Source organism: Anomaloglossus baeobatrachus, chromosome 1 (genome assembly GCF_048569485.1).
Source record: "Anomaloglossus baeobatrachus isolate aAnoBae1 chromosome 1, aAnoBae1.hap1, whole genome shotgun sequence".
Classification (NCBI taxonomy): Eukaryota; Metazoa; Chordata; class Amphibia; order Anura; family Aromobatidae; genus Anomaloglossus; species Anomaloglossus baeobatrachus.
The window spans coordinates 153,184,420-153,210,679 of record NC_134353.1 but is presented as its reverse complement, the minus strand read 5'-3'; the positions used below and the strand labels follow the sequence as shown (position 1 = coordinate 153,210,679).

General features: G+C 42.0%; 1 protein-coding gene across 4 annotated transcripts in view; it reads left to right on the top strand.

The window, feature by feature from the left end:
- Nucleotides 1-26,260, top strand: part of PRIMPOL (primase and DNA directed polymerase) — a 103,417-nt gene that overhangs the window by 44,929 nt on the left and 32,228 nt on the right. For all 4 annotated transcript variants that reach the window (XM_075347144.1, XM_075347143.1, XM_075347145.1 and 1 more), the window contains 3 exons: nt 19,514-19,652; nt 21,256-21,403; nt 25,852-26,088. In XM_075347144.1, coding sequence (XP_075203259.1) covers nt 19,514-19,652; nt 21,256-21,403; nt 25,852-26,088 — 524 coding nt within the window. The remainder of the gene's footprint in view (nt 1-19,513; nt 19,653-21,255; nt 21,404-25,851; nt 26,089-26,260) is intronic.

The window sequence follows — 26,260 nt, the reverse complement described above, 5'->3', positions numbered from 1 at the left end:
CTGGGATGAGAGAGGCTGATGCTGGGATGAGAGAGGCTGATGCTGGGATGAGAGAGGCTGATGCTGGGATGAGAGAGGCTGATGCTGGGATGAGAGAGGCTGATGCTGGGATGAGAGAGGCTGATGCTGGGATGAGAGAGGCTGATGCTGGGATGAGAGAGGCTGATGCTGGGATGAGAGAGGCTGATGCTGGGATGAGAGAGGCTGATGCTGGGATGAGAGAGGCTGATGCTGGGATGAGAGAGGCTGATGCTGGGATGAGAGAGGCTGATGCTGGGATGAGAGAGGCTGATGCTGGGATGAGAGAGGCTGATGCTGGGATGAGAGAGGCTGATGCTGGGGACAGAGAGGCTGATGCTGGGGACAGAGAGGCTGATGCTGGGGACAGAGAGGCTGATGCTGGGGACAGAGAGGCTGATGCTGGGGACAGAGAGGCTGATGCTGGGGACAGAGAGGCTGATGCTGGGGACAGAGAGGCTGATGCTGGGGACAGAGAGGCTGATGCTGGGGACAGAGAGGCTGATGCTGGGGACAGAGAGGCTGATGCTGGGGACAGAGAGGCTGATGCTGGGGACAGAGAGGCTGATGCTGGGGACAGAGAGGCTGATGCTGGGGACAGAGAGGCTGATGCTGGGGACAGAGAGGCTGATGCTGGCGCAGCATGGCGGATGGAGCACGTTTGGGAGTGCGCAGCATGGCGGATGGAGCACGATGGGGAGTGCGCAGCACGGCGGATGGAGCACGATGGGGAGTGCGCAGCACGGCGGATGGAGCACGATGGGGAGTGCGCAGCACGGCGGATGGAGCACGTTTGGGAGTGCGCAGCATGGCGGATGGAGCACGATGGGGGGTGCACAGCATAGGGGATGGAGCACGATGGGAAGTGCACACCTCCCCCCAACACACACACACACACACACACACTGCACAACACACCACACACACACACTGGGAACCACAAACAACTGCCCTACACAGACAACGCTGCACACACAAATATACGCACATACCGCACAACACACACATTGCACAAAACATACCTCCCCCAAAACACACCACACACACACAAACCGCGCAACACACACACACAATGCTACACACACACAGCGCTCCACAAACAACACCACTCTCACCCCCCATCACACCCAGACAACACCCAGAACATGTACAGCGCCCTACACAAACACTTGGTAACTACACACAACAACATCTATCTATCTATATATATATATATATATATATATATAAGAAAAATCATACATGAACTACACAATACGTAAATTCTAGAATACCCGATGCGTAGAATCGGGCCACCTTCTAGTATTAGCATAATAGCATTTCCTCCAACAACGCCAACTGTCGCCTGAATCTCAAAATCACCCATCAAATGATATAGAGTTCATTAATTGGAAAAAATCAGACGGGAGGAAGAAGGTATAGGAAAAATAAATTTATTTTAGGCAATTATAACTGACTAGAAGGTGGCCCGATTCTACGCATCGGGTATTCTAGAATTTACGTATTGTGTAGTTCATGTATGATTTTTCTGGGTGTTGTCTGGGTGTGGCGGGGGGTGAGAGCGGTGTTGTATGTGTGTTGCGTTGTTTGTGGAGCGCTGTGTGTCTGTAGCGTTTGTGTGTGTGTGTGGTGTGTTTTGGGGGGAGGTATGTTTTGCGCAATGTGTGTGTTGTGCGGTATGTGCGTATATTTATGTATGCCGCGGTGTTTGTGTGTTTGTGTGTTGGGTGTTGTGTGTGTGCAGCGTTGTCTGTATGTGTGGGTGTCTGTGTAGGGCGGTGTTTGTGGTTCCCAGTGTGTGTGTGTGTGTGTGTGTGTGTGTGTGTGTGTGTGTGTGTGTGTGTGTGTGTGTGTGTGTGTGTGTGTGTGTTGTGCAGTGCGCGCGTGTGTGTGTTGGGGGGAGGTGTGCACCTCCCATCGTGCTCCATCCCCCATGCTGCGCACTCCCAAACGTGCTCCATCCGCCATGCTGCGCACTCCCAAACGTGCTCCATCCGCCATGCTGCACACTCCCAAACGTGCTCCATCCGCCATGCTGCGCACTCCCAAACGTGGTCCATCCGCCATGCTGCGCACTCCCAAACGTGGTCCATCCGCCATGCTGCGCACTCCCAAACATGCTCCATCCCCCATGCTGCGCACTCCCAAACGTGGTCCATCCGCCATGCTGCGCACTCCCAAACGTGCTCCATCCCCCATGCTGCGCACTCCCCATCGTGCTCCATCCCTCATGCTGCGCACTCCCCATCGTGCTCCATCCCCCATGCTGCGCACCCCCCATCGTGCTCCATCCCCCATGCTGCACCAGCATCAGCCTCTCTGCCCGCAGCATCAGCCTCTCTGCCCGCAGCATCAGCCTCTCTGCCCGCAGCATCAGCCTCTCTGCCCGCAGCTGTCTCAATATTTGGCTCCAATAACCAGCCCAGTTTGCAATACCTTTAGATAAAAAATATTTTGAGAAAAAGTCCATCTTTATCAAACCATATTGATATTCCTCTATCCACAAATCATTGATCACGTTGTTTAAGATATTAATGGAGATTATTCTAAAGGTGCTAAAGATGGCCCCTATATGTGCATAGTGGAATGCCTATCCGGTCATTCCCAACAGAACAAAGACATTATGTCGGTGAAAACCATCATCTGAACTGTTAATTTGGATATTTTAGCAACCAAAAATGCACAGAAAAATAACACAAAGTCCAATGATATAGATATTCCTTGGTACGGATAGATAATATCCAGAGTCTTGATAGATGAATCATATATGTATCACATATCCACTGAAAAGTCCATGTTTAGAGGAGATATTTCATCAATCTTCGTGGACTCAGTCAGTTTTAAGAATTAAAGATTGATGAAATATCTCCTCTAAACATGGCGTTCCACTGAAGCATTTAATAATGCTGTGAGGTGCTCCATTCGTCTAACATCCAATATTCTGCTCCTAAGGCCCTGGAATGACTGGGTCCCTGACTGCCTCCAGTCCCTTGCAATTAGACACGGGGCCGCCATAAGGATGTGAGACAGAAGCCTAGCGGCCACCTTTCTCATGCCCCTCACCCCGAGACCCATAATATAAATCAGGGGATCAAGGTCTTCCTCTATATACAAAACGTTTTGGATTAACTCCTTAACCGCACCCCAAAAGGAATTATCTTTGTGCAAGACCAGAATATATGCAAGGTGGTACTCGTGCTCGCCCCGCACCTCCAGCAGCAAGCTGGGATGGAGGGGTCTAAACCATGGAGGAAGTTCGGTGTATGGTACCAGAACATCAATATTTTGTAGATATTTTCTTTTGTATAAGGTTCATATTGATGTCTTGGCGGCATTTTTCCATATCACTGACCACTCCTGTGGGAGAATCCTCCTACCCACGAGAGACTCCCATTTCCGCTTATAAGTGAAGTTCCCTCTGGACCCTCCCCATGAATCGAATAACAACTTATAGATTTCCGAATTTAAACCCCTGGTGTCAGTACCCCTCCTGCAAATTTTCTCGAATTCTGTGGGGATGGAGGCCCCCGCCCTACCAAACAAAGAACTGGCCAGGTCTCTAATCTGCAGATATTGGAAAAACTCTCGGGCAGCGAGAGAGAATTTATCCTTGAGAAACTCGAGTGGATCTGCATTGTGTTCCCATCTATAATATTTGCAAATCTGAAGAGACCCGCCTTGAGCCAGGGATGCACCATGCACGATTCTAAACTACATGGGAGCATAGGTTGATATATAAAGGACATCAAAGGTGAGCAAGGAGATGCCAAGGGAAATCTCATGCAGGATAACCAAAGGTCCCTAGTGAACTGCATAGCACGCAGGAGAGGGAGGAAGGAGTCACATCGGGCTGGAGGCCACAGGAGCGCATTTGAGTGTATGGGGGCGTCTTTTCACTTTTACGACATGGAGAACTGCATAAAATAGAAAAACAAAAAACAATTCCTGAATTGCCGTTTCTTCTTGATTCTGCCTCACAAAAAGGGAATAGTGAGCCATTATAAAAAAAAAAAATAAATACTTGACCCAAAATGGTACCAATACAAATTCCAACTCATCCTGCAAAACACAAGCCCTAACAAGACTGTCAGCAGAAAAAAAAAAACAAAACTATAAGCTTCAAAATTTGGTGATGCAAAAAAAAAATAAACTTATTTTGTAAAAAGTGTTTTTAGTGTGTGATAGTAGCCAAACCTCAAAAAAACCCTAAATAAACCTGGTATCACTGAGCCACTGAATCACTTTTACCTCACCGTGAACAGTGTAAAAAAAAAAAAAAATTTAACTGTTGTTGATTTGTTCATTCTGCCTCCCAAATATAGCAGTACAGTGCCGCTCACATTTATCCTGCGCTGTACGCTGAGTCCTTACACCAATGAGTACGTGTAAATCTCTGAAAATTGATATTCAGGTAAAATTCCCAACAAAAAATTCACCAAATGTAATGAGGCAGATGGAGTTACTGTTAACTCCTGTCTGGCCTGTGTACTGGTGGTGTCCGTCTTTTTAAGCGTGCACAAAAGTCTATCAACTAAAAATCCTTACCTTCAAATACTTGTCAATCGGATAATTCTTAAACTGGATTCAGCATTTCTTCTTAAGGGGGATTCCACATTTAACCAGAATCAGGAAATTGTCTTGCCATCCTTCGGTTAGAGCTCCTTTTGATTTTTAGGATCTTATCTTCAATCACTGGATGTCAGACAGACAGTGCTGGCATATCTGGAGGCAACTTGGAACTGGAGAATAGACTCAAATCTTTTCATCCAATTTGGGGACAAGAACCGGGGGAACAAAGCACCTAAACCAACCGTAGTTAGATGGATTGCCCTTTATCATTTTAGCCTACTCTTCAGAAGGTAGATCCCCCATCCAGAGCTCATTAAAGCTTACTCAACGAGAGATTTCCACTTTCTGGGCAGAGAGAACAGGGGCTTCTATAGAACCAGATTTGTAGGGCCACAACTTGGTCAGGATTAACCACGTTTTTTAAGCATTATAAATTGGATGTTTTGTCAGGTCAACAGACCACTTTTGGGAGGAAAGTTCTCTAAGCAGTTATCCCACCCTAATATGTTTTCTTGGGTATTCGCCTGTGGTGCTTGTCATGAAGGGCGACCTGGAAAATGGAAATTGTTCTTACCGGTAATTGTTTCCAGGAGTCCATCATGATAGCACTCTTAAATCCCTCTTTGGTTTCTTAGGCTTTTATGAAGTTTTAGGCTATGTGTCCACGTTGCTTTTTACCTGCTTTTTTGCTGCTTTTTCAACTGCAGCGGTTAATGCCAAAATAGATGTGTTCTGCTTTTCAAGCAAAGTCTATGGGAATTTGGGTTTCTTGTGCCCACTATGCAGTTCAAACTGCAGCCTTTTTGTGAAAGGGGAAGAGAACAAACGATCAAGAGCCCAATAAGATAAGAATCAAAATTATACAAAAAGTGATTTTTTATTTAGCAAGTGTTATTACAAGTATTACAGTGGACACAAATAATGCATCATATATATCATATAAAACTCATTTTATACAGCGGAGTTGTGTGGTTATGACCACCAATAGCATATATAATAATCAGAAATATCCAGCATATGCATCTATATATATAGATCATTTACATAGAAATAATTTTTCATCTAAACAGCAGGGGTCAAAATTACCCAAGCCTATAGCAAAAAGGGAGATCTCTGCATCATATGCTGGATATTAGGATCATATAAACTTCCCAACAACGATACCGTGCTAGATATAATATATATATAATCCCATATATCGTAACATGCCTACCTACTAGAAATCACTTGATGTTGATATGATAGATTGCATGAGAATCAAAAATATCCAGCATATATGTATATATATATTAATCATTTCCATAACCATACGTTTTCCATTTAAACATCAGGGGTCACTATAGTCCAAAATTACCCATTAGTCTATAAAAAGGGGGACCTCTGCAACATATGCTGGATATTCAGATCATACAAACTTCCCAACAGTGATACCGTACTAGGTACAATATATAATCCCATATGTTGTAGCTTGCCTACATACCAAAAATCCACCTAAGAGTAGTTTTAAGCAAATGAACAGCAGGAATCGCTATACCATGATTCTAATCATTGATCAGTCATGGTTTTAATTATTAATCAATATATGTCTGAGCTAGCAAACAGTCCCGTATATTATGGCATGTTATAATCACCAAGCCTTGAGATCACCAATGTATATGGAGTATATTTCCCACTGCATGCTAGCACGCACAAAAAGACAGTCTCAGCCAATAAGTGGCAGTGATCGCTATACCGTAGATTCTGCTAGTAGCCAAAAAAGACCCATATATCACACGCTATGTATCCAGATTAAAATATCTCAGATCAATGTCCCCTCATTGAGGCCAAGGCTGCCTACGCTATCGCTATTGCGGCATGTCGCAACATAAAGCCATAGTGGACACAAAGACACATAGATTGTAATTACCGCTGTATAGTAAGACTCCCAAAACTCCCGACACGTGTTTCGGTCTTCTCAACCTTCGTCAGGGGGCGTGTCTAATCACCCGGGAGCACAGGCTTTAAATACTGCCTGTCTCCAATCATCATCAACCCCTTGGATGACGCGCGCGTTGTCATGGCGCTTTGCCGACGCCGATCCAGCTACCGCGTCACCAGTCATCAGCCCCGGGATATTATAGCCCGGGAGTGAACAACCAGTATAGACACAGCAGATGGGTCAGGGCCGGCCGCCGGTGACCACCGTGCGTGCGGGTATCAGATGATATATATGTGCAAAATTAATAAATGATAAAGTAATGTGAACTAGTGATCAAAAAATATATATCATCTCATGAAGCAAGAAAAATATATATACATAGAAGATATATGTGCCCAACTACAATTTGTGGCACTTGATTATCGACAGAAAAGAAGACAATTGAGAATACTATTGCAAGACATATATGTTATAAACTGGTATATAAACTGCCATATTTATAGACTTTTCCAGATTTCATAAAACAAGAGGATAGCCAAAGTCTCCCATTCTTCAAAGGGCCATGGTGCTTGCTGTGTAGCATTTGCATATATCCACAGAACAATGTCGTACGACCGTATCCCTTCTATCAGCTGGTACGCAAAGTAAGATGTCAAATCCTCAATCTTTTCCATTTAATTACTTCCATCAATACATATATCATCATTCATGAGAAAATATTCACAAATAACTAAAAATAAAAACAAAAAAGGGTTAATTAGACAAAAATTAATTAACACTTATAAAAATAGATGCATATACGGCACAGTATATATATAGGGCATACTAGGTCCTGAATGACAGAAACCGCATAAAATTCTATAAAAATGACGCAAAACTGATATTTTCATTGAGGCCAGATGGACACACAGTACCCAGTGTGTATATCCATCTGGCCTCAAGTTGGGCCAATCTCCTGCTGATCTCACCACCCCTTATCCCCAAGTCGATTTGATCGATACCTTTCACTCTTAGAAGGCCACTATTACAAGAATGGAATTTGAAAAAATGTCTTGGAAGGGTTTTTAACTCTTCAACATCAGTCGCATTGCGTGCAGCTTCAATCCCCAATATATGCTCACGAGTACGCACCTTCAGCTGACGTGTCGTAAGTCCTATATAGATTTTAGGACAAGGACATGTCGCATAATATATAACTGCCCTAGAATTGCATGTTATATATTTCCGTATTTCATATGTTTTCAGATTTTTAGAGTCAGTGAAGGTACTTTCTCGGCATATATTGGGGCATGCGACGCACCCTCCACACGGGAAACATCCCAATTTTACGTTGGGTTTAAAACTTCCCAAAAATGTGGGATCTCTCTTATTACTCCCATAGTGGCTACGGATCAAATGATCCCGAAGATTTTTATTCCTACGCATGGTGATCGATATCTTCTCGGGGACAATTTTATCGAGGGTGGGGTCAGCTTGGAGTATAGGCCATGCCTTCTCTAGGCAGTCACGTATGGATGGAATTTGCGCACAATAGTTAGTCACAAAACGGACTTTATCACATGACTCAGATTTCGGTTGGGAGTATAGAAGTGAATTTCTAGATGAATATTTGGCTCTGTGGTATGCTTTTTTTATTACTCTCCCACTATACCCACGTTCTTTAAATCTGCCCATAAGATTATGAGCCTGTTGTTCGAAATCCACATCAGTCGAGCAGATCCTCCTAAGCCGGAGAAACTGCCCGACCGGTACCGATCTGATCATAAATTGGGGATGGGCAGAAGATGCATGGAGGAGCATATTTGTTGAAGTCGGTTTACGATACAAGTCTGACTGTAGGAAACCGTCACTATCCTTCTTTATCAATACATCCAGGAACTCAATCTGTTCCAAAGACCACTGAAACGTGATCTTGATGTTGCGTCTCCCCGAATCCATTCCCTGCATAAATAAATTAAGTTCCTCAACCGACCCCTGCCAGATCATAAAGATATCGTCGATGTACCGCGCCCAAAGGAGGACGCGGTCCATCAACGGCTGCCGATCTGACAGGAGTAGGTCCCTCTCCCACAGCCCCAGGAATAAATTAGCATATGAGGGGGCAAAGGCCGCCCCCATTGCAGTACCCTGGAGCTGTAGGTAGAAGGAACCCATAAAAGTAAAAAAATTATGTGTAAGGGAGAACTCGAGGAGACGCAACACCAACCCACGAAATTCCGAGGGCATATCAGCCATATCCAAATAAAATTTGGTAGCTTCAATGCCATCTTTATGAATGATACTGGTGTATAGTGACTCAACGTCCCCAGTCACCAGTATCGTGTCATTGCCAACAAATAAACCGTCGATCTTCTTAAGGAGGTCGCCGGTATCCTTGATGTATGATGGTAAGCTTTCAACCATCGGTTGATGAATGGAATCAATCCAACGGTTAACTTTTTCAAGGAAATTGCCACACCCCGATATAATAGGTCTTCCTGGGGGTATGGAGGCATTTTTATGTACTTTAGGCAATAGATAAAAAGTGGCAATTGTTGGTTCCGCCACCAGTAGCGCCGAAGCCAGCCCCCTGTCGACAACACCGCCATCTGCTGCCTCACCAATGATTTTTTTAAGTTGTAGTGTAAATGAGGAGAGGGGATTGAAAGTCATTTTTTTATAGCATATTTCATTTTTCAATTGTTTGAATGCCTCTCTCTCGTACATTTTGGTGGGCCAGATGACGATGTTGCCGCCCTTGTCCGCTGGCTTCAGCACCACCCCTGGAAGCTCCTTGAGTTCCCGTAATCTCAGACGTTCAACCCTTGATAGATTATCCTTTCGCATTTTAGGAATGATTTTCTCCAATTCCTTGGTAACTACTTTAACAAAAAGTTCCACATTGGCACAAGTTGCCAGCGGAAGAAATTTTTTGGAACGAGGTTTGATGGAGGAAGGAATCTTACCGCTAATCTCAGTGTCGTGTTCTTCGGCCAATTCCTGAAGTATATTTATCGCAGTTTGTTCCTCTGCTGTAGGAAATAAAGAGTGTAATGTGTCATCAAAAAAATGTTTTTTAAAAATAATTGACCTTGCAAATATATGCAGGTCTTTGATGACAGAAAACAAATCAATATTTGCAGCAGGGGAAAAGGACAACCCCTTTTCCAACAATTGCAAATCAATACTGGATAATCGATGCGAACTTAAATTGATTACCTTATTATCTGCTTTACGATATCCAGATCCATTTTTATAATTAAAGAATTTGCGGTTTGATCGATTTCCTCCATCCAATCTCGCCCCAGACCGTGTAATAACTCCAGACATGGAATTGTCGGAGATGTCACTTGTAGTTGCCAAGGAGGACTGTGACGATGTTCTACTAGGTCCTGGAGTACCATCATTGGGTCTCCTCCATGCATAAACCAATTTCTTTTGAAAATCGCCTTGGTCTCTATTCAGTTTAGAGGCCTGAGTAGAATGTATCTTTTTGACCACCTGCTCAAGTTTTTTCATAAGCGTATCATCAAAAACCTTTAACTTCTCTTCCGGACATATAGATCTGAATTCACTTTGCTTTTGGTCCAATATTTTATCTAATTTATTTAGAGAAGAAGTGTCGAGTTCAATGAGCAACTGCATAAGTGTATTTGAACATATATTGCAGGTGTCTTCCCATTTCTCAATAAAGGATTCCTCATCAATCACAAAGGAAGGAGTGACCCTTATACGCAGGCCTCTAGGAATGAGTTTCTTGGCTATATATCGTTCCAATAGTGCCCTATTCCACCATAACCGCGTGCGTCGTATAATTAACCGTTGTATTTCTGCAAACATGTCATCCAGGCCATGTGCCTCCTCATTAGTAGTGCCGGTTGTTGGCCCACCGAACACTTGCTCCACTTGGTTTAGCCATGTGTGTTCAATGGCTTTATAGTCCATCGCTGGTACTATTTCTGTGCTAAACACAGTAGAAAGAACAATATTAAGACCACAAACCAGCAGTGTGAAATACATTCTTACATTTTCATGATTCTGATATTAATATATAAATATTCGATTAGAAACCAGGACTATATCAAAACCGGGCATAAATCGTATAATATATAGTAAAAGGGGAAGAGAACAAACGATCAAGAGCCCAATAAGATAAGAATCAAAATTATACAAAAAGTGATTTTTTATTTAGCAAGTATTATTACAAGTATTACAGTGGACACAAATAATGCATCATATATATCATATAAAACTCATTTTATACAGCGGAGTTGTGTGGTTATGACCACCAATAGCATATATAATAATCAGAAATATCCAGCATATGCATCTATATATATAGATCATTTACATAGAAATAATTTTTCATCTAAACAGCAGGGGTCAAAATTACCCAAGCCTATAGCAAAAAGGGAGATCTCTGCATCATATGCTGGATATTAGGATCATATAAACTTCCCAACAACGATACCGTGCTAGATATAATATATATATAATCCCATATATCGTAACATGCCTACCTACTAGAAATCACTTGATGTTGATATGATAGATTGCATGAGAATCAAAAATATCCAGCATATATGTATATATATATTAATCATTTCCATAACCATACGTTTTCCATTTAAACATCAGGGGTCACTATAGTCCAAAATTACCCATTAGTCTATAAAAAGGGGGACCTCTGCAACATATGCTGGATATTCAGATCATACAAACTTCCCAACAGTGAATACCGTACTAGGTACAATATATAATCCCATATGTTGTAGCTTGCCTACATACCAAAAATCCACCTAAGAGTAGTTTTAAGCAAATGAACAGCAGGAATCGCTATACCATGATTCTAATCATTGATCAGTCATGGTTTTAATTATTAATCAATATATGTCTGAGCTAGCAAACAGTCCCGTATATTATGGCATGTTATAATCACCAAGCCTTGAGATCACCAATGTATATGGAGTATATTTCCCACTGCATGCTAGCACGCACAAAAAGACAGTCTCAGCCAATAAGTGGCAGTGATCGCTATACCGTAGATTCTGCTAGTAGCCAAAAAAGACCCATATATCACACGCTATGTATCCAGATTAAAATATCTCAGATCAATGTCCCCTCATTGAGGCCAAGGCTGCCTACGCTATCGCTATTGCGGCATGTCGCAACATAAAGCCATAGTGGACACAAAGACACACAGATTGTAATTACCGCTGTATAGTAAGACTCCCAAAACTCCCGACACGTGTTTCGGTCTTCTCAACCTTCGTCAGGGGGCGTGTCTAATCACCCGGGAGCACAGGCTTTAAATACTGCCTGTCTCCAATCCTCATCAACCCCTTGGATGACGCGCGCGTTGTCATGGCGCTTTGCCGACGCCGATCCAGCTACCGCGTCACCAGTCATCAGCCCCGGGATATTATAGCCCGGGAGTGAACAACCAGTATAGACACAGCAGATGGGTCAGGGCCGGCCGCCGGTGACCACCGTGCGTGCGGGTATCAGATGATATATATGTGCAAAATTAATAAATGATAAAGTAATGTGAACTAGTGATCAAAAAATATATATCATCTCATGAAGCAAGAAAAATATATATACATAGAAGATATATGTGCCCAACTACAATTTGTGGCACTTGATTATCGACAGAAAAGAAGACAATTGAGAATACTATTGCAAGACATATATGTTATAAACTGGTATATAAACTGCCATATTTATAGACTTTTCCAGATTTCATAAAACAAGAGGATAGCCAAAGTCTCCCATTCTTCAAAGGGCCATGGTGCTTGCTGTGTAGCATTTGCATATATCCACAGAACAATGTCGTACGACCGTATCCCTTCTATCAGCTGGTACGCAAAGTAAGATGTCAAATCCTCAATCTTTTCCATTTAATTACTTCCATCAATACATATATCATCATTCATGAGAAAATATTCACAAATAACTAAAAATAAAAACAAAAAAGGGTTAATTAGACAAAAATTAATTAACACTTATAAAAATAGATGCATATACGGCACAGTATATATATAGGGCATACTAGGTCCTGAATGACAGAAACCGCATAAAATTCTATAAAAATGACGCAAAACTGATATTTTCATTGAGGCCAGATGGACACACAGTACCCAGTGTGTATATCCATCTGGCCTCAAGTTGGGCCAATCTCCTGCTGATCTCACCACCCCTTATCCCCAAGTCGATTTGATCGATACCTTTCACTCTTAGAAGGCCACTATTACAAGAATGGAATTTGAAAAAATGTCTTGGAAGGGTTTTTAACTCTTCAACATCAGTCGCATTGCGTGCAGCTTCAATCCCCAATATATGCTCACGAGTACGCACCTTCAGCTGACGTGTCGTAAGTCCTATATAGATTTTAGGACAAGGACATGTCGCATAATATATAACTGCCCTAGAATTGCATGTTATATATTTCCGTATTTCATATGTTTTCAGATTTTTAGAGTCAGTGAAGGTACTTTCTCGGCATATATTGGGGCATGCGACGCACCCTCCACACGGGAAACATCCCAATTTTACGTTGGGTTTAAAACTTCCCAAAAATGTGGGATCTCTTATTACTCCCATAGTGGCTACGGATCAAATGATCCCGAAGATTTTTATTCCTACGCATGGTGATCGATATCTTCTCGGGGACAATTTTATCGAGGGTGGGGTCAGCTTGGAGTATAGGCCATGCCTTCTCTAGGCAGTCACGTATGGATGGAATTTGCGCACAATAGTTAGTCACAAAACGGACTTTATCACATGACTCAGATTTCGGTTGGGAGTATAGAAGTGAATTTCTAGATGAATATTTGGCTCTGTGGTATGCTTTTTTTATTACTCTCCCACTATACCCACGTTCTTTAAATCTGCCCATAAGATTATGAGCCTGTTGTTCGAAATCCACATCAGTCGAGCAGATCCTCCTAAGCCGGAGAAACTGCCCGACCGGTACCGATCTGATCATAAATTGGGGATGGGCAGAAGATGCATGGAGGAGCATATTTGTTGAAGTCGGTTTACGATACAAGTCTGACTGTAGGAAACCGTCACTATCCTTCTTTATCAATACATCCAGGAACTCAATCTGTTCCAAAGACCACTGAAACGTGATCTTGATGTTGCGTCTCCCCGAATCCATTCCCTGCATAAATAAATTAAGTTCCTCAACCGACCCCTGCCAGATCATAAAGATATCGTCGATGTACCGCGCCCAAAGGAGGACGCGGTCCATCAACGGCTGCCGATCTGACAGGAGTAGGTCCCTCTCCCACAGCCCCAGGAATAAATTAGCATATGAGGGGGCAAAGGCCGCCCCCATTGCAGTACCCTGGAGCTGTAGGTAGAAGGAACCCATAAAAGTAAAAAAATTATGTGTAAGGGAGAACTCGAGGAGACGCAACACCAACCCACGAAATTCCGAGGGCATATCAGCCATATCCAAATAAAATTTGGTAGCTTCAATGCCATCTTTATGAATGATACTGGTGTATAGTGACTCAACGTCCCCAGTCACCAGTATCGTGTCATTGCCAACAAATAAACCGTCGATCTTCTTAAGGAGGTCGCCGGTATCCTTGATGTATGATGGTAAGCTTTCAACCATCGGTTGAAGAATGGAATCAATCCAACGGTTAACTTTTTCAAGGAAATTGCCACACCCCGATATAATAGGTCTTCCTGGGGGTATGGAGGCATTTTTATGTACTTTAGGCAATAGATAAAAAGTGGCAATTGTTGGTTCCGCCACCAGTAGCGCCGAAGCCAGCCCCCTGTCGACAACACCGCCATCTGCTGCCTCACCAATGATTTTTTTAAGTTGTAGTGTAAATGAGGAGAGGGGATTGAAAGTCATTTTTTTATAGCATATTTCATTTTTCAATTGTTTGAATGCCTCTCTCTCGTACATTTTGGTGGGCCAGATGACGATGTTGCCGCCCTTGTCCGCTGGCTTCAGCACCACCCCTGGAAGCTCCTTGAGTTCCCGTAATCTCAGACGTTCAACCCTTGATAGATTATCCTTTCGCATTTTAGGAATGATTTTCTCCAATTCCTTGGTAACTACTTTAACAAAAAGTTCCACATTGGCACAAGTTGCCAGCGGAAGAAATTTTTTGGAACGAGGTTTGATGGAGGAAGGAATCTTACCGCTAATCTCAGTGTCGTGTTCTTCGGCCAATTCCTGAAGTATATTTATCGCAGTTTGTTCCTCTGCTGTAGGAAATAAAGAGTGTAATGTGTCATCAAAAAAATGTTTTTTAAAAATAATTGACCTTGCAAATATATGCAGGTCTTTGATGACAGAAAACAAATCAATATTTGCAGCAGGGGAAAAGGACAACCCCTTTTCCAACAATTGCAAATCAATACTGGATAATCGATGCGAACTTAAATTGATTACCTTATTATCTGCTTTACGATATCCAGATCCATTTTTATAATTAAAGAATTTGCGGTTTGATCGATTTCCTCCATCCAATCTCGCCCCAGACCGTGTAATAACTCCAGACATGGAATTGTCGGAGATGTCACTTGTAGTTGCCAAGGAGGACTGTGACGATGTTCTACTAGGTCCTGGAGTACCATCATTGGGTCTCCTCCATGCATAAACCAATTTCTTTTGAAAATCGCCTTGGTCTCTATTCAGTTTAGAGGCCTGAGTAGAATGTATCTTTTTGACCACCTGCTCAAGTTTTTTCATAAGCGTATCATCAAAAACCTTTAACTTCTCTTCCGGACATATAGATCTGAATTCACTTTGCTTTTGGTCCAATATTTTATCTAATTTATTTAGAGAAGAAGTGTCGAGTTCAATGAGCAACTGCATAAGTGTATTTGAACATATATTGCAGGTGTCTTCCCATTTCTCAATAAAGGATTCCTCATCAATCACAAAGGAAGGAGTGACCCTTATACGCAGGCCTCTAGGAATGAGTTTCTTGGCTATATATCGTTCCAATAGTGCCCTATTCCACCATAACCGCGTGCGTCGTATAATTAACCGTTGTATTTCTGCAAACATGTCATCCAGGCCATGTGCCTCCTCATTAGTAGTGCCGGTTGTTGGCCCACCGAACACTTGCTCCACTTGGTTTAGCCATGTGTGTTCAATGGCTTTATAGTCCATCGCTGGTACTATTTCTGTGCTAAACACAGTAGAAAGAACAATATTAAGACCACAAACCAGCAGTGTGAAATACATTCTTACATTTTCATGATTCTGATATTAATATATAAATATTCGATTAGAAACCAGGACTATATCAAAACCGGGCATAAATCGTATAATATATAGTAAAAGGGGAAGAGAACAAACGATCAAGAGCCCAATAAGATAAGAATCAAAATTATACAAAAAGTGATTTTTTATTTAGCAAGTATTATTACAAGTATTACAGTGGACACAAATAATGCATCATATATATCATATAAAACTCATTTTATACAGCGGAGTTGTGTGGTTATGACCACCAATAGCATATATAATAATCAGAAATATCCAGCATATGCATCTATATATATAGATCATTTACATAGAAATAATTTTTCATCTAAACAGCAGGGGTCAAAATTACCCAAGCCTATAGCAAAAAGGGAGATCTCTGCATCATATGCTGGATATTAGGATCATATAAACTTCCCAACAACGATACCGTGCTAGATATAATATATATATATAATCCCATATATCGTAACATGCCTACCTACTAGAAATCACTTGATGTTGATATGATAGATTGCATGAGAATCAAAAATATCCAGCATATATGTATATATATATTAATCATTTCCATAACCATACGTTTTCCATTTAAACATCAGGGGTCACTATAGTCCAAAATTACCCATTAGTCTATAAAAAGGGGGACCTCTGCAACATATGCTGGATATTCAGATCATACAAACTTCCCAACAGTGAATACCGTACTAGGTACAATATATAATCCCATATGTTGTAGCTTGCCTACATACCAAAAATCCACCTAAGAGTAGTTTTAAGCAAATGAACAGCAGGAATCGCTATACCATGATTCTAATCATTGATCAGTCATGGTTTTAATTATTAATCAATATATGTCTGAGCTAGCAAACAGTCCCGTATATTATGGCATGTTATAATCACCAAGCCTTGAGATCACCAATGTATATGGAGTATATTTCCCACTGCATGCTAGCACGCACAAAAAGACAGTCTCAGCCAATAAGTGGCAGTGATCGCTATACCGTAGATTCTGCTAGTAGCCAAAAAAGACCCATATATCACACGCTATGTATCCAGATTAAAATATCTCAGATCAATGTCCCCTCATTGAGGCCAAGGCTGCCTACGCTATCGCTATTGCGGCATGTCGCAACATAAAGCCATAGTGGACACAAAGACACATAGATTGTAATTACCGCTGTATAGTAAGACTCCCAAAACTCCCGACACGTGTTTCGGTCTTCTCAACCTTCGTCAGGGGGCGTGTCTAATCACCCGGGAGCACAGGCTTTAAATACTGCCTGTCTCCAATCCTCATCAACCCCTTGGATGACGCGCGCGTTGTCATGGCGCTTTGCCGACGCCGATCCAGCTACCGCGTCACCAGTCATCAGCCCCGGGATATTATAGCCCGGGAGTGAACAACCAGTATAGACACAGCAGATGGGTCAGGGCCGGCCGCCGGTGACCACCGTGCGTGCGGGTATCAGATGATATATATGTGCAAAATTAATAAATGATAAAGTAATGTGAACTAGTGATCAAAAAATATATATCATCTCATGAAGCAAGAAAAATATATATACATAGAAGATATATGTGCCCAACTACAATTTGTGGCACTTGATTATCGACAGAAAAGAAGACAATTGAGAATACTATTGCAAGACATATATGTTATAAACTGGTATATAAACTGCCATATTTATAGACTTTTCCAGATTTCATAAAACAAGAGGATAGCCAAAGTCTCCCATTCTTCAAAGGGCCATGGTGCTTGCTGTGTAGCATTTGCATATATCCACAGAACAATGTCGTACGACCGTATCCCTTCTATCAGCTGGTACGCAAAGTAAGATGTCAAATCCTCAATCTTTTCCATTTAATTACTTCCATCAATACATATATCATCATTCATGAGAAAATATTCACAAATAACTAAAAATAAAAACAAAAAAGGGTTAATTAGACAAAAATTAATTAACACTTATAAAAATAGATGCATATACGGCACAGTATATATATAGGGCATACTAGGTCCTGAATGACAGAAACCGCATAAAATTCTATAAAAATGACGCAAAACTGATATTTTCATTGAGGCCAGATGGACACACAGTACCCAGTGTGTATATCCATCTGGCCTCAAGTTGGGCCAATCTCCTGCTGATCTCACCACCCCTTATCCCCAAGTCGATTTGATCGATACCTTTCACTCTTAGAAGGCCACTATTACAAGAATGGAATTTGAAAAAATGTCTTGGAAGGGTTTTTAACTCTTCAACATCAGTCGCATTGCGTGCAGCTTCAATCCCCAATATATGCTCACGAGTACGCACCTTCAGCTGACGTGTCGTAAGTCCTATATAGATTTTAGGACAAGGACATGTCGCATAATATATAACTGCCCTAGAATTGCATGTTATATATTTCCGTATTTCATATGTTTTCAGATTTTTAGAGTCAGTGAAGGTACTTTCTCGGCATATATTGGGGCATGCGACGCACCCTCCACACGGGAAACATCCCAATTTTTGTGGCAGAACTTTGGACAAAAACTCAGCTTTGCAGTGCAAAACCCAAATGGCAAAAACAATTGACATGTCAATTGTTTTTGCCATTTGCGTTTTGAACTGCAAAGCAGAGTTTTTGACAACATTTCTGCCAGAAAAAGGCTGCAGTTTGAACTGCATAGTGGGCATAAGAAACCCAAATTCCCATAGACTTTCCTTGAAAAGCAGAACACATCTATTTTGGCATTAAACGCTGCAGTTGAAAAAGCAGCAAAAAAGCAGGTAAAAGCAACGTGGACACATAGCCTCAAGATTTGTATCGGGGTACTTTCACACTTGCGTTCAGCGCAGTCCGTCACTATGGAGAATAGCGCAGTCCGTTAACGCACTGCGCTATTCTCCATAGACTTGTATGGACGATGCACTGTAACGCAAGTGTCAGCGTTGCATCCGCTGGACGACGCAGCGTCGTTATTTTGACGCTGCGTCGGGCGGAAGGAACGCAGCATGTAACTTTTTTTGAGCAGTGCAATCCGTAGGATTTCACTGCGCATGCTTTTTTTTTTTTAATTACATAAACTTTATTTTGTCTCTCGGTGGCCGAATGTTCAGCTGAGCGCCCGGCCGCTGGCATGTGAGAGCGCTCAGCTGAGCGCCCGGCAGCCGGCTATTGAGAGCGCTCAGCTGAGCGCCCGGCCGCCGGCAGGTGAGAGCGCTCAGCTGAGCGCCTGGCCGCCGGCAGGTGAGAGCGCTCAGCTGAGCGCCCAGCCGCCGGCAGGTGAGAGCGCTCAGCTGAGCGCCCGGCCGCCGGCAGGTGAGAGCGCTCAGCTGAGCGCCCGGCCGCCGGCAGGTGAGAGCGCTCAGCTGAGCGCCCGGCCGCCGGCAGGTGAGAGCGCTCAGCTGAGCGCCTGGCCACCGGGTGATCAGCTGATCGTTCACAATAGTCTGCTGCCGGTAAAACTAAAGAAGAAGAAGAAGAAAAAAAAAAAAAGCTTTCCGTTGTTTTGTACATCCATTATATGCAACGCATCCGTCACACAACGCAATGCAACGGATGCCGTTCAACGCAAGTGGGAAACTAGCCTCAGATGGTTATTATAATTGTGTTGGATCCATCATGGTGCGGTACCTGAAAAGCCACTGAGAGGGTTGGGGGTGGGAGGGGTCTTTTAACTTCTTGTCTACTTCTTGTCCCTAGAGGATACGAGGGACAACTCCTGTGTTGCTGTCATGATAGACTTCTGGCAACATAATTACTGGTAGAACTAATTCCTATTTTTATCTTCATTTTAGAAAACTGCCTCAATCCCTAGCTCACTGTTATGAAGTAATTCCTGCTGATACAGTTTGCAAATTGTATTTTGATTTGGAGTACTATAAATCTGCAAATCCAGGAGCAAATGGTAAAAATATGGTTGCACTGGTGATTGAGGTAAGATTCGTAAAGAAGTAACAAAGAAAAGTATTTATTTGTATTGGAATACATGCAGTTCCGTTTCTCTTCTATTAGAAATAGCGCTCAATAGGTTTTAATTTTAATCTGACATTCCCTAATAAATAGACCATGCTAATACCATAGGAATTATTTCAAAAGATTAGAAGGTGGACCCAATTAAACAAAAAATAATAATAATAATAATCAAGATACTGAACTTAATATCCCACCAATTCCCACTTCCAAATACGAAACATTAAAGAGTGTGCACACCAGATGTAATTCACAATAATTAAAGATCTATTTTTTAGTCATGGAAAAAGGCAACATGGAGGAATAAAAATAAAATTCTGAACTAGCCCCGGATGTAAACTGTGTTTATATAGTAGATGGTAGTGCATTCCCATAATAGGATAAGGCATGCATTAAAATATGTACAGGATTCTGTACCACAAGTACAGTGAAGTGTCTAGGGCAGCCATGCACTGTATAGGTACACCATTCCAGTAAAGCAAAAGAGGCATGAAAAACACAATAAATACAACTATAGTGCCAAGTGGAATGGTTGGAAATGTGACTATGTGGCTGAATAATGTACAAAAAGAGAAGATAATGTGATCTCTAAAAGAACAAGTTCAATAAATGAATATCATTCTTCAAAATGTAAGAGGGATCCAAACATGAGTGCTATTAAGAGTGTCTCATGATTATTAGATTTAAACTTCCTTAAGTGTTAACTAAGGTCTTGTATGTGCACGATTTAGCTATAGATAATTTAATAATGATATATAATTCATAGTCAATTGGATGCAGACAGTTCTTGTATTGTGATGAGCGAGTGCCCCATTGACTTCCATTATACTCAGGTGCTCGAGTTGCGGCCTTCTGAGCATCCAACTTCTCTTAAAGAGTACCGAGGATGGTAGAACTTGCTCATCACTAGTAGTGATGCATTCCTCCTTTTTAAATAGCATGGTGTCATTAATGGTATAATGGAAGAGCCCAGAGAGCTGAACTGCACAGAACCTGGAAAATACAAGCGTTCAACAATAGGCATGATGAGAAGCTATGGTTCTAAGCATCTCTAGAGATAATAGATATTGATGGCAGTCTGGGGCATCTGCCATTTTTAGTTAATAACACTGAGTAATCCCAGACTGGTGACTATTATAAAGAATACCTGTTAACAAACAGTGCTCATAAGGAACCCTATTGTCAGGAACAAACTTCAGGTGTGGGAGATCCTGGCACGCAGAGCAAGATTTCACGAGTCAATGAATCATTTTCCAGTGATGGAGCAATATCTTGCCCTTTTGTAGTAACCCTACACTGTCACATACTTTAGTAAACTGATAATGAACAGTATAGGGTTTGGGTTTTCTTCTCACAAAAGGCACAATTATTCTTGTAATTGGGGCCTAATCGGGGAAAGCAATTTAGTGTTTGGAAAAATGCTCCATGTGTCCAAACAAGGTAAAAAAAACAACTACTTGAAAGTTCAGCATGTCACCTCACCTAGTCATTACACTATAGAAACATTTAGAATATAAGTATATAAGGGTAAGATTATGCAGGCTATTTACTGTTTTTCTCATTTCAGTTTTTCTGTAAACAGCTAGAAGATTGGTTTGGAGTTAAGTGTTCTGCAGATTACGTTTTAAACATGGATTCCAGCACTGATGAAAAGTTTAGTCGTCACTTGATATTTTTATTACCTAATGCAGCCTTTAAGGATAATATACATGTTGGTAAGTTAATGCCACAAATCATAGCATAAATTATCAAATAATTCAAATAAAAGGTGAGGGCACACACACCACCACCGGGGTAGTTCTTATAGAAAAAAAAGAGTGGTGAAGAATATTCCACACGTTTAGCTGACTGTAGATCCCCTAGGTGGAAGCGGACTTTCTACGGAGGGTCATCTCACCCCCAGGACCGAACCCTGGACCTTAGCTCACATGTATTAAATTGCTAATCGTAGACCAAACTAAAACCTGACTATTTGACTTAGATTCTCTTGCGGGTGACATATCTGCTATCAGAACTAGTTCTCTTATACAAGACGACCAAATTGGAATTCATCATCGTTCTTTAGTGGGCAGGTCTGCTCCCATGTACAGAGCATATAATCAGAGATAAGCATTCAGAGAAGAAAGTCAATCTGATGGAGGAAAGGCGAACGCGGATTCTCAGTCCTCCGGAACCCCCTGTCAGGATGATGTCTTGGATCTCTCTGCGGTTGTGGGACATTATCCAATCTAGGACCTCTTGGGGCGGCCCAGACAGTCCAAGGGTAAGATTGACACAAGAAGAATCCCCATTCTGAAACAAGCTAAAATGTTCCCGGGGGAAAGAAGAACATGAAGAGTGACTGATTTGGAGTCTGAAGCGGAATTCCCAAAAGTACAGAATACCTTGTTATCTCAAAGCCTTCAGCAGTGGTCTCTGGGCCATTCTTTTTCGTAATGTGTGATGTAACTGGTCAGGCATAAGCTGAATCGGATGATATTGGTAAAGGATTGAGTTCATTCTGTGGGCTTTGGTCAAAGTACTATTCTTCACTTTGTCTGTGGACTCTATATCATGTCCTGTGGTTTAGTCACATCAAGCTCCTGATCCTAATATTATTGCATCTTCCCCTCTTCTGAATCTTATCCTTAAAATCTGTCAGGCATTTCAGCCAGGATGAGTGGGCTGATATAGTTTGTTTTTGGCTGTACACCTGCTGTGCAATAAAAGCAGTTTGTATCTCAGCGCCAGACAACCTCTGTTAAATACTGCATCTCCTTTCTGATGGCTGTAGCCTCAGCCCTTTATGAAGACTCTAGTCTGGAAATATAGTTCTCCATATCCTCTTTTGTTGAAATATCACGTATACGTGCTGTGAGGTCTTCCCAAATTTGTGTTGGATCTCTATAAGCACCTAACTGTTTGCTCAGGGGAGGAAGGTATACATAACAGAGCAGGAGGAGTCCCTTTTAGGGGAGGCAACAATACTAACAGAATTCAGGGTTTCTATGCTGTCTTTATTCTGATTTGAGAGTGATTGACACCTGTGTTAGGGGAACAGAAGACCAGGGTTCAACTGTAAGCAGGGAGCATGGGCTCTTTATCTGCCATCTTAGGGAGAAGGGTCCTGTCATCAATATTCAGTGAGGCCTTAGAGACCGCTTTAGCTCTGTGTACTGCAGGAACCCCTTCTCCTTTAAGCTTCTGAAACGCTGTCTTGCAGGCGGTACGGGGGGGGGTGAATTCCCTCTGATCTTTCTGTTTCAGGTGCTAGTGAGAGAGTGCCGCACAACGAGGTCCAGCGCCATCTTGAAATCAGCAGGCTCGAGATGAGACGCTGATGAGCTTGTCAGAAAGCAGCTAATTCTGGCCGTGGAGATGAGAGAGCACCCTCTTGTTGGTGTAGTGTGCTTTTTTTTTTTCCTTCTTGCCTGCATTGATAAACATTGGACTAAAAATTATGTTCTAGGCCATGTCCGAGACAAAACTCTAGGCAGGAGTATAGGACAACTAGGAGTGTCTATTCTTCTCCATTGCCAGGCCATATTTCCCCTCCTGTATAGATTTTGAGCCCCACATAGCCTCCTATATACATTATGACCGACACATAGCCTCCTATATACAGTATGAGTCCACATCTAGTCACCTCTATACAGTATGAGTCCCCACATAGCCTCCTCTATACAGTATGAGACCCCACATAGCCTCCTCTATACAGTATGAGACCCCACATAGCCTCCTCTATACAGTATGAGACCCCACATAGCCTCCTCTATACAGTATGAGACCCCACATAGCCTCCTCTATACAGTATGAGACCCCACATAGCCTCCTCTATACAGTATGAGACCCCACATAGCCTCCTCTATACAGTATGAGACCCCACATAGCCTCCTCTATACAGTATGAGACCCCACATAGCCTCCTCTATACAGTATGAGACCCCACATAGCCTCCTCTATACAGTATGAGACCCCACATAGCCTCCTCCTATACAGTATGAGACCCCACATAGAAATGTATATAGAAGGCTTAACCCCACATAGCCTCCTATATACAGTACATTGAGCCCTCACTGCCCTCCTACATACATACAAACATCCCACACACACGCAGAAAAAAAAACAAACCACCACATACTCATTTCGCTACCGTTCACCTGGTACTCTGCTCCGGTCTCTGGTGCACTGGCCAGCTGCACATTACACCCAATGGCGTGACATAACTGCGTCTGCTGTGCCTAACACTGATTAATGGAAGACTGAGCCAGTGGCACCATCCTCCACCAATGTGTTCACCGCTGTCAGCGTCCCATGGATTCTATTATCTGTGACATCGGGTAGTGGACAGCAGCAGTGGTGGGGGAGACTATGGTGCTTCCTACAGTCCACTATTTTCAACCCTTCGGCTGCCTTGGTGCACAGCCCAGACTGGAACAGCTAAAAGGTCGGATGTGGGCTGTGGGCTTCTTTGCTCAGCCCTGCTCCAATCACATTACCATCATAGCTGCTGTTTTAAAGAAATATTAGCAGACGGATAAGTTCAGTAATTTATCACAATGGTTTGCATGTTTTTTGTGTTGCTGCCTGATTCTGACCATTAAAGACTTATTAGAATCAGTTAAAATTATGTCTTCAATATATGATTGGTCGTTCGCTTACCTAGTAGTAATGACTATTTAGGTGTCTGATTTGTAGGGTTTAGACCAGGAGTGGTAAATCTTCTTTTTTTTTTTTTTTTTTTTGTCTGCCAAGGGCTATTTGAATATTTATACAATCACCGGTGTGTCATAAACTATCTACTTTAAATATTTGACTAAATATAGTAGGAAATATTTTAAGAGAATCTGTCACCAGGTTTTTGCTGTCTCACCAGACAGCAGCATTATGTAGGAAAAGAGACTCTGATTCTAACGACTTATCACTTAGTTTACTGGGTAAAGCAGTTGTAATACAGAGTTCACCTTGGCTTTCTGCGTACATTGTCTATTGACAGTGAGCTGCTTATCAGAAGGGGTATGATGTATGTTTGCATTCAACCCCTGATGAAGCCATTGGAGTGATGGCATAACGCGTGGGGACACTCTGCATCCTCTCCCTACATTTACTGGTATTCTTGCAGCTGAGGGATTTAACTCTTTCATTGCTAGTGTGTATTTTTTTCTGTCCATCTTTGTATATACACAGTTGGCATCTGTGGGTTCTCGCACCTATGTTAGGTATGGTATCAGATTGTACCACCTTTATACTCTGTATGTTATATACAAAGGATAGATCTATCTATTATTGTATAGACACTAGTTATACACCTTTTGGCTGTACAGTTATTTCCGTGAGAGAAATGTGGAGTTGTGTTTTATATTCCAGTTTGTTGGAATGATTTTAAATGTTTTTTTTTATTGTATACACAATTTTTTCTGATAAAATAAAATCACATCTATTGCACATGACACTTCCAGTATGTATTGAATTTATTTGATCTGGAATTACTGGTGCCTTTTAGATACTGTCTTTGGTTTTGAGCTTCATGTTTTTGTATCTGGCACAAAATTCCTATGATTACCTGTTGGTGGTGCTAAAATCCCTTCCTTCTCCTTAGTTTTTACATTACATGTCTCCTCACAGTGGAAATGTCATCACTACTCAAACATTTATATATAGGCAGTGGTAGATCTGCTATATACATCACATAAGAGACGGAGACTGATATATACATGATTACATGATATAGGGTACACCAAAACTGTTGTATATGCATCACATAGGAGATACTGGGACTAGTGTGTGTATATGCATCACATAAGAGACACAGACTGCTGCATAGTTCACATAGACACAGAAACTGCTGCCTTCCTTAAAAGAACGGGAGAGGAGCGCAGAGCATGCCAACTACATCCACAAAGAATGCGCCAGCGTCAGGCCGTAATCCTTCATGGCATGCGCCGTTGCTTTCAGAAATGAATGCTGCATGCACTCTCAGTTTAAAGTGGAATTAAAGGGCTGGTGGCTGACAAAATGAGACCTGTGGCCCAAGCACTGTGGTCTCCGGAAACGTTATTTCTGGCAGAGGTTCCCCAACCTTCGTTCATACCCTTAACAATGCAATATTGCTGGTGTACCCTAGACCTCTGTAGCCCCCATCACTGCAGATTTATTAAATTGTCTTTTATTTTGTATTTTTTCAGGCAATTTTATCAAGTCTGCTTTAAGTCCCCTGTTGTCTCTAAATGGATCCATGGTTTCATCTGAAGCCTTTTTGTGTGAGACAGCTGAGAATGATAATGTTGAACATTGGAGAAACAAAAAGAGAAATTTTCAGAAAGTATCCACTGAATTTCCATGTACTGCCAACCAGGAATTTGATCTATCCCCTTTGATTGTGCAAGATAAAAATGGTGGAATACAACTTTTTATTGATTTGGGTAAGCATGTTTTTCTTTCATGTGAATTGATCACCAGTGTTTTGTTGTTGTTTTTTTTTTTTTGTTTTGTTTTTTTTTGTTTTTTTTTTTTGTTTTTGCACTGTAATTTATAGGGAACATGTTTTGTCCTCAAACACTATTAATCTGCAGATATAGGGATATACTGCAGATT